Raw genomic sequence first — 9,953 nt, 5'->3', positions numbered from 1 at the left:
AGGTGCACGGTCACATATTGTATGCTGGTAGTGATACTCACATCGCAACGGAAAAAGTCTGTTACAGATAATGTTTTCTTCACCCCATACCGCAGTATACTTCTCTTGAGTTGAGCGAAAGACAAACACATCCTCAGTGTCGACCTCTTGGGGTTTATCAGTTCTCTCCGTCCCCAGCTCTAGCCACAAAGACTAGGACGGACTTGCTTTGCTGAGGCATGTTGCGTAATATTAGTACTCCTCAAAAAAAAAAATTCACCGCATTGACAGTCAATGTCCAGTGTCTTTATGTTTGAGAGACTTTCCCCTACCAGTCCTTAGGACACCTTGTGGCAAAGAGAGGCCCCTGGTTGTCCCCTGGCAACACCACACCTTTGTCCGCATAATGATCATCTTGACATCATGGCGACCTGGAGGTACTGATCCTGGTAGGGCTTGTACTCTATTAGTCTCCTGGAGGCCTCCTCCACTGAAAACCATCTCCTGCTCCTCCCTATCAGGTGAGAAATAAAGAGTTGAAACTCTGGATCAAGATTTTCTTCACGAGCATTCTCACATGCAACTTCACATCACCCTCGCCAACACACACTTGTACAGCTTCCTAAGAAGAGAATGGCAGAATACAACCAGTTTAGGAACAAAATTCTGATTACTAGTATAGAACAATGGTAGTAACAGGAATGTAGCCAGTATGTAGAAAGCCACATCCTGCAAATGTATTGACCCTCTATTTTTTCTCCCTTTTTTTTTAAAAAGATGTCTACTGCAATCACAGCAATGCCAAAAACATTACTATGTATCGAGTAATTTTAAAGGCTCTTTGTAAGGCAATTCTGAAAACTTTCGATTTTCTTTTTTCAAAACTCATAAATGAGCTGGCTTGCACTTTAATTCAGTTGCTGACCTTTTCGATGATTCCCAAGCCTTTACATTGTACACAAGTAGGACAGAGCTCTAACACTCAACAGTTGTACATTTGTAAATCCAATTAAACCTGTTCATTGCCCCATGTCTCACCTATCCTCTCTCGGTCCTCCCACGAATCAAACTCTTCAATCACCACCGAGGCATAGACGGACGTTCTGTGTTTGTTGGTGGCGTCTTCAAAGTTGCCCAGGAAGTCGATAAGTCTGCTGCTGACACCGGCCTGAGAGGTCAAGGAAATACAAACCAGAGGAATTCACAGGAAAATGCCATGTACTGTAATTTATGTACAAAGACATCTCTGCATGACTGTGGGCTATTTAAAGCCCAACAGTGTGAAGACACCACACAATAAACAACGGAAAAAAAACTACCCTTTCTCCTTTAAAGGTCCACTGGCATCCATTACAATACATATGATTTTTGCTGATATGAATAAGTCTACATTTGTACAAATCACAAATTCAGGTGTGTTTGTTTGTTTTTATGGGAAAAATGTATCAAAAATGTTCAATTATTTTACATTTTTACTTATAATTGTTTTCTGCACCCACTGAAATTATTTGGTAGCAATTTCAGCTGACATCACGGTTGATGACATCATAAAGGGCAAGAAAGATTTTTGAAGGGTTGAAAAATGAAAAACAAATAATCATCTATTGGCTGCACAGTGTATTTCAATCAAACAATTTCTGAATATGTGATTGGAAGAGCTTCCATACTCTATAATAAGCACTAAGTCATCATGGACACAGGACCAAAATTGGATTTGGGGGGGGGGGGGTCCTTCAAGCAAAAGAGATAAGATCTATACATTACAACATGAACACACACACAGTCTAGACAGGACAATTTATTGCTTCATTCCAAATCAGGCAAACAGTAAGGAACTGACCTTGCTGTCTGTTTACTTCATTTAATGACGTAGCAACACATCAGGAACTCTTGTATTTCAGCAGTGCTGTGTATGTTCAATTCAGGTTTTTGCAGGGACATTTATTTTTGAACATAATAGTTTCTGTTATTGCTAGTCTGCTGACAGAACTGCTGCATTTTTGCCCATCCACGTTACATACAGTGTTTGTTTGTTTGTTTGTTTGTTTGTTAATTTTGTGTCTTAGCTTCTGTATAGTATGTGTGCACATCATTCAGACTTAGAGCCCTTTCATTACCCATCAGGATTCAACTACAAAGTCCATGTATGTTTATTCAACAGGCTTTACATTGGCATTTCCATTCAGACTTCAGCCCCCCCCCCCCCCCCCCCACACACACACACAAACACAATAGAGCTCTTAGTTGTAAGCAAAAATCTTCATTCCCAGGAATAGGGGATTTAATATTGCAACAAAAGGTAAGGGGTAAACAGCTGCACTCTACCCACATAATGACATACCTGTGCACCTTGTTCATTTTCAAGGAGGGCCAAGTGCACCTACTGAGGATTATTATTTAACCGCCCCCCCCCCCCCCCCCCCCATGAGGATTAAACCCTGGTCATTTAGTACCTACTACACACCCATCTCCCTTCCCCCTTTTCCAATTATCGTTGTCTTTAGATTACAAAGCCCAGTAGAGGGATTTAGAACTTCAACACCAGTTGTAAAAGATGTGAACTACGGACATCCACAAATACAAACAATACACTAAACTGTGCCCATCAAAAAAGGGACAAAAGAAAAAAAAAAAGGAGGAAAGGGTGCAAACTGCCTTGGCTTTTGGCGCCAACATAATACTCTTGTAGCACACAGTGTACATGATACAATACATACACTGCACCTCGGTAGCCAATCAGGAGTGCATCATGCATTATGCATTCTCTCTGCACACTGCACCCTATTGCATATTCATTCAGTATCTGCCAAATAGGCTGCCAATCTGTGTAGACTTCAATCCAGGCAAGGCTATCTCACACTCGAAACACGTAAGTACTTGTCACTACGCTCCAAAGACACAGCGCCCTCACACAACTGCGCACTAGCATTGAAATTAGACTAGTCAAAACATTTGGTGTACATGTGATCACCATGTGGGCAACAAAGCGTGAGTGTACCCAACCTTGCGCATGCGCAACTCTTATGACTTGGCCCTGGGTGGCAGGGCATTTTACGAGGGGTGCCTTCCCTATGTTTATATTTCAATACCTCCAGTCAATAATACACCCAGAGGAGTACTCGTAGTAGATTTCCACTTCCCCTTGCCTGGGTGTGTTTAGCTTTCAAATTGACCAATGCAATTGACGGGGGTTCCCCCTGCGGCTGTCTCCATTTATTGCCAATCAACATATTTCACATTATGGGTAGAAATTTCCAGCATGAAAACACCATGGCTAGGATTTCCCCTTCAACATGTTGATTATTAAAGCAATTGTCATTTTGACCCGTCAACCTCCTACACTTTCCGTATCCCTTTGTAGCTGCTAGAAAGCCAGTACACGTACTGGGTATTATAGTGGGTGTGTAAAGATTCAGGTGCAGTCCTCCAAAAATCAACATCTGTTTACTCACATCTACAGATAATGTTTCTCTTTCTTTTCAAAATAAAAAAAAATAAAAAATGTTCTACTACACTACCTTCAAATATACAAACATTCTTCAGAAGTTAAATAAAAATAAAATCCATTACATGAATATCAAATCATATTTCCTTTTTTTTATCATCATTTTTTCCCGTTCTTTAAAATCATTCTGTGTAGTGGTAGTAGTAATTAGGCACCAATTCCATCAATAATTGCCAATAAATGACCATTGGAATAAGATACAATACTCCCAAAGAGTACATACTGTAAGTACAGGAGCTGGATAATCCAAGCACAACTTCACAAGTAGTGAAGAAGGTGAGGAGGTACTTGTACTGAAGTTGTGGTTGTCTGACACCGTTTCAATCAAATGTAGAACTTCACCTCTCTGTGCAAATACAGAAACATTCCCCACCTATTGTGAAGTACAGTAGGTCCTATACTGTACATTTGTAGTACATTTGCACTTCACGTGGGTCCCCACGCTACAAATTTGTGAATGGTGAAACATGGCTACTGTTAATAAAAACTCTATAAATGCTATAGAGGAAAATCATGCTTCTCAATGTGTAAACAAATCATGCATGGTGCACCGAGTACAAAAGGTCTATACAAATTGTACTACGCTTCCTCGTTCAGGGAGGTGGATCCACCTCCCTGCTCAGTTCGTTCATCACTGATATTCCCAAGTGCTGTGGCATGGTGTGCCTGTCATTGTCACAAATCACGCTTCTTATTACCATCTCTCCCTCTGTAAGGCTGGTATTGTTACTTTGAACGAATCAGATCAACAAAGACTTCAATTCTGTGATTAGTCATGGCCAATGGGCAGAGGCAGTAATACACAATCAGAAACAAGACTTAAACATCTTGAATCGGGCATGCATGCCTACACGCATCGTTCGGGTCTGCATTGTGCACGTCTGCTTCTGAGAGCTCCCTCCATCTTTTTTTATCTCTAACCTCTCCTCCCTCAACCACATACAATGTGTACAATGTACAACGTAAACATACAAGATATCATAGTCTGTCTGACGTTCCAAATGCCATCTTGCATCACACACACACACACACACACACACACACACATTGAGTGTGTCGCTCTTTTGGATCTACAATAGGGGTGCACATGTAGTACAACAGCAGTTAGTCAACACAACTGAAGATCAAATCTACCAACAACTCTTCCAGACAATCTGCCATTTTCCCCACCAAACCACTAGTTGGTGTCACAAGACTGATTTTGTTCCATAACAATATTACTATCGTTCATTTGAGATAAGGATTTTAAAACCGTATGCCCTAGTACCGCAGGATAGTTCTACAAAGTTTATGCAGTCACTCCCTGAGTGCATGCACAGATTAATTACATGTAGTTGTACCTCACGAGTTTCAGACGATGTATCACAAACCCGGACCTCTTGGTCTCAAAGAACAGTACATGCCAGAGATAGCAGCTGTCAGTAAACATAAAACACGACACCCTCATGGGGTACACGTGCAACAAATTTACATAACCGAAACCCCATCACTCGGCTCCCTCCCACCCAAACATTTGGTAGAAGGGTGTTACATATTTGTACGAATTCCTGAATACATGACTTTTTCCTGAAGGGCAAATTAACTTGCTCTCTGGCAAGTAAACTAATATGAATGGACATTCGCCCATCAAAAGTTTGAGGTACTTGTCATACATGTAGTGCTCATTTTGGCAAGTGGGAAAAGTCATTTTAGTCAATTCTCACATTTTGCAATCGATGCAGCCTCATTCGGTTCAAATGCAACAGCCCATTGGGCATGTTGCTGTCTGGGAGATGGATCAACACCAAGTACACATGCTTGCTGCAAGATACATTGTAAAGCTAGGCTAGACAAATCCAGAAAAGCAGCTCTCGGAGTTCAGTTGAATATTTCTTCAATTAGTTGACTTTTGTTTTGCAAGCCTCACTTACTGTGTCTGCCATCTTGGAAACAGCAACTGTTGATATCTCAGTAGAAGCAGTAAACCTCACACTTATGTAATTAGCACTTTAAAAGTGGGATACACATGAGTATTTTTGCAGGAGTAAGTTTTTCACTCATTTGGGTAAGATGAATCTCACGTTTCTAAAGTCTGTTGAATCAAGACATACAAATGTAAACATAGTACTTCCACAAGTTGTAGTAGTGGTACATATAGCCAGCAAATTTGCATGCTTTAATTGCACTATAGTACAGTAGTTCCTCGTCACACAAAATGCGTGAAAATTTCCACACTGCAAAAATGTCCACTTTTTCAGTAGACAATCTATCTCAGGGTCAACAATGTACACATTAATCTCTGTTGTCAATCCAGAAGTGGAAAAATAAGGCCTCTCACAGTGTGGACATTGGTTGTGCATGGATTGTGAAACAGAAGAATTGCCTGGGATAGGTCAAGGTGTACAACTGTACATTGTAGGAAGGGGTGGACTTCTTCTTTTCCTATCTCACCTCTTCTTCCAGTTCCCTGACAGCTGCCACTGCCGGAGTTTCGTTGGGCTCCAGACCACCACCAGGGATCACCCAACGGCCCGGGCTGGTCCGACTGGACACAAGGAGAACCTTAGATAACGAAAATGTAGAAAAATCAATTAGCAGTTGAGTTACAATGTAGCACTTACAGTAGATATGAACTAGAGAAGATGTTCTCCATACCAAGCCAGATCATATCACATCAGAATATACAAATTGTAAACTGGTATTCATTAATGGCTAGATTACTGCATCACCTAGTTTCCCTCCCTGTTACACAGAAGACCTTCATTTACATACATACAATGTGTATAATTCAATGCCTATATGCATACAAAACCTGTACATGTACAGTGAAATGTCACTTTAAATTAACACCATTGAAAACACACACAAATCATATTTTGAAAATAGAGATATTCTATAACAAGATGTGTACAATTCTTCTAGGATTCTTAGATTTAAAAAAAAGCCATTGCATTATTTGAACTACGTTGTAGATGCACAATGTTCCTTCATTCCACATTAAAGGGATTGTATTAGTAGGGGTTGAGACCTAATTTCAGGTTTCTAACATTTTTTGGTGAGATAATGAGAAACCATTTATGAAATATGAAAGAGCATGTACAAAATGTAATTCCATGAGGAATTCAACGTTATTTGATGAAAATTGGTTTTGAAATGGCTGAGATATCCAAAACAGAGCGATTCTAATAAAGTGTGGGACTCACACTTTTTTATGATCGCTTTGCTTTACCCTGTTGTTGGATATTTCAGTCATGCCAAACCCGATTTTCATCAAATAAACTTTGAATTCCTCTTAGAAAATAGAATGATATATTCCGTACTATGTTTAATATAATATGTGTTTTCTTGGTATCTCGCAAAAAGTTAAAGCCCAATTCTCATCTTCACCAATACTGACTGTACCGACTTGAGGTGTATCTACCTGGTACTCACATTTACACAGTCAATCTGACCTTGTTGTACTAACTAAACTGTATACACAGCCCAGACGCTGCAAGTCAGTTCGGGAAACCCACTCACAAGGGGGGCCCCTCCTTATAAGTAACCCGTCCCCCTTATAAGTAACCCCGTCCCCCTTATAAGTAACCCCCGGGGCACCCCTTATAAGGAGTCTCCACGCTTTTTTGCAATGCAACGCGAAAATGAAAGGACTGCGGCAATTCGCTTGATTATGTCCATAAAGCTTCACAAGTTTCCTAGTTACTCACGAAATTTGAGCAAAATCGGTTTAAGGCATCATATCTAAAATCATGGATTTAAATGCGATGTCAAACGACCCATGCGAATGCTGAAATGCGAGCGATTACTGGCGTGAGTGTCGCCAGGCGCGGCGGCGCGGCAATGCTTGAGTGCAGACGTGTCTGCGGTCTGCACTCAAGCATTGCCGCGCCGCCGCGCCTGGCGACACTCACGCCAGTAATCGCTCGCATTTCAGCATTCGCATGGGTCGTTTGACATCGCATTTAAATCCATGATTTTAGATATGATGCCTCAAACCGATTTTGCTCAAATTTCGTAAGTAACTACAGTAGGAAACTTGTGAAGCTTTATGGACATAATCAAGCGAATTGCCGCAGTCCTTTCATTTTCGCGTTGCATTGCAAAAAAGCGTGGAGACTCCTTATAAGGGGTGCCCCGGGGGTTACTTATAAGGGGGACGGGGTTACTTATAAGGGGGACGGGTTACTTATAAGGAGGGGCCCCCCTTGTGAGTGGGTTTCCCGAACTGAAGTAGTGACAATTCGCACAGCGTATTAACAACGTCTGGTCGGGCTAACCTTGTACATTTGTACAGTGCATGCCATACCCTCCCATTGAATTTTCGTTATTTCATTTTGGTCGGTGTCTATGACTTTCCAAAAAAAAAAAAAAAAAAAAAAATAGCCAGGGTCAGCCATGGCTAGCGCTAGCCTAGGCGGTTGGTATCGGGTCCAACATTCCAGTGGCCACTGGCACTGGCTGGATTGCCTACCATTCATGATGGGTCACTAGGTGTGGTGCCCCACTATATCACGCATTCATAGAGAACACGGACAAGAGTACACAACAGACTGGGCCACAGACAGGGAACACAATCGCCGACGGCCGACAGCCGGGTTAGCCAGGCAGGCCGTACTGTAGTAACCGGCACGTGTAAACACGTGCCAACGCATTCACGTGTGTACGTGCAAGTCAAGATCCTGCTGTCAATGAGAACCGCAAGAAAATCGACGAATGGTTTCATTTTATGAGCACAATGCCCTAGCAGTGGCACCTCAATTGAACATGATGTCCACGCTTCGCTTAGTTATAACCACTCGGCTAAATTACTCAACTCCAGTCACATATTTAGAACGTAAACACTCGGAAGATTTACCGTAGCGTAGGCCCTAACGTTACGGCCTGCAAGCTGTGGCCCCTGCCAGCTGCCCCTGCGAATATGCATAAAAAACTCATAAGTTCAGCTATGTTTAGTAGACATCTACGGACTTTTTAGGTAGTACAACGATTTGGTAGACTTCTAACTTCCATTTAACTTTATTGCACAGTACCAAAAAAGTAACAATAAATTTGTCAAATAGTTATGAAATGCTTACCTCATTCCTTGCCTCGTTTCTGAAGCATAAACACGCAGCACGTTTCCGCTTACCATCAGGATAATAAGTCCGAATTTGGTTGAGTTTGTACTCGTCTATTGCCGAATTATTTGGCCCACACCCATTTAAAAAATGGTGGGGATTAGGTGGTAGGGTCTCACACGACATTTCAGCTTGAGATGATGAATATTTCCCCAAAAATTCCTCGCAGATTTCGACCATAGAGAGGATTACAGACGTCGGGAGTCAATGAAACATCATTTGCGCCTTGATGCTGTGTGTACGTCTTTACTGATGATTCCGCGCGCCGCGAGTAAAATGTGTATGTATATGGAACGAATGGAGACTGTGTGGAGTATGCACAGCTCCAGGCATATGCAGCAGGCGCTCAGCCTTATGCAAATTATTTACGATGATTGCTGATTGGTCCATTCGGGTGGGCGCCGACCCTCTGAATTTCTCCTGAATGGGGGACGTGTGTAAATTTTGGTATCGTGCGCATGGCTTTTCCCTGGATGGTGGCAACGAGGTCAAGTCGAGAGAGGTCGTCCGAGGGATAGTAGAGCAAAATAAAAAGTACAAAACACGTGTATAAACAAACCATGTACAGCTAGCTGCAAGGGACGAGCACTCACCATGGTAACTTCTCTGAGAGCCAGCGAACAATGGGTACTTTATCGTCATGCACCTCCAGTCACACAATCAGCAAAAATTACATCAATCCGGAATGTCTCGAGAAAAAAAAATCAATAACGACAACAAAACAAACAGGGATGTTCTTTCTCCCCTCGTTTTGTTTTGTTTGTTTGTTTGTTTGTTTGTTTTTTGGCTCTTTCTCTTTGATCACGGCAAATCTGTTGTGTGAGTATGATCATAGTGTAGGCTGTTTATATCATTATCAGTTTTATTTATGTTAATCAGTTTTGTATATTTTTGTGTATGTCTAAAAGAATATTGTATGTTTTATGATTTTTAGTTGAATCTCAATTTGATAATACAATGTACTATAGGATATCGAAGGAGAATAGAGGTGAATATCTATGATGCTTTATGTATATTGTATTTTTTTTGTAACTGATAGATATAACATATACATGGGTGATGATTTCGTTTAGAAAAAGTGGTATTCTGTTGTTGTTGTGTGTTTTGTTTTTGTTTTTGTATTTGTTGTTTTTTCACACCTTCGGGTTCTTGTCACTGAGTTTGATCGTGGGTTGTGCATCTTTCTAAAGCATCCAAAATTATGAGATATCTATGACAAATATCTTTCATTGTTATACGTATACAAGCATTAGAAGAATTACCATATGGGGTGATATTGATTGATTTTGATTTGATATAGATGTCGATATTTATTAGTGAATGGTGTATTGAGAGAGAGGGGGAGAGGAAAGGGAGATGGAGAAAAAGAGGCA

The 9,953-nt window shown here is 41.1% G+C and overlaps 1 protein-coding gene across 1 annotated transcript; it reads right to left on the bottom strand.

The window, feature by feature from the left end:
- Window positions 1-316: 316 nt before the first annotated feature.
- On the bottom strand, window positions 317-8,865 carry LOC139737696 (diphosphoinositol polyphosphate phosphohydrolase 1-like). The gene is made up of 4 exons (XM_071648376.1): window positions 8,539-8,865; window positions 5,915-6,025; window positions 1,018-1,147; window positions 317-493 (listed from the first exon to the last, which is right to left on the bottom strand). The coding sequence occupies exons 1-4, from the start codon at window positions 8,758-8,760 to the stop codon at window positions 390-392; spliced, it is 567 nt and encodes a 188-aa protein (XP_071504477.1). The 5' UTR covers window positions 8,761-8,865; the 3' UTR covers window positions 317-389.
- Between the last annotated feature and the right edge of the window lie 1,088 nt (window positions 8,866-9,953).

Source organism: Diadema antillarum, unplaced genomic scaffold (genome assembly GCF_040938485.1).
Source record: "Diadema antillarum isolate AM-2024a unplaced genomic scaffold, OU_Dant_1.0 seq00000699_RagTag, whole genome shotgun sequence".
NCBI lineage: Eukaryota > Metazoa > Echinodermata > Echinoidea > Diadematoida > Diadematidae > Diadema > Diadema antillarum.
This window is presented reverse-complemented; position numbering and strand designations above follow the sequence as displayed.

Excerpts from the sequence above, each read along its gene's own strand:
- LOC139737696 (XM_071648376.1), bottom strand. The coding sequence starts at position 8,760 with ATGGTCGAAATCTGCGAGGAATTTTTGGGGAAATATTCATCATCTCAA. Across the intron at positions 1,148-5,914 it reads TCAGGGAACTGGAAGAAGAG|GCCGGTGTCAGCAGCAGACT; the intron begins GTGAGATAGGAA and ends TTGACCTCTCAG. Across the intron at positions 494-1,017 it reads GGAGGACCGAGAGAGGATAG|GGAGGAGCAGGAGATGGTTT; the intron begins GTGAGACATGGG and ends CTCACCTGATAG.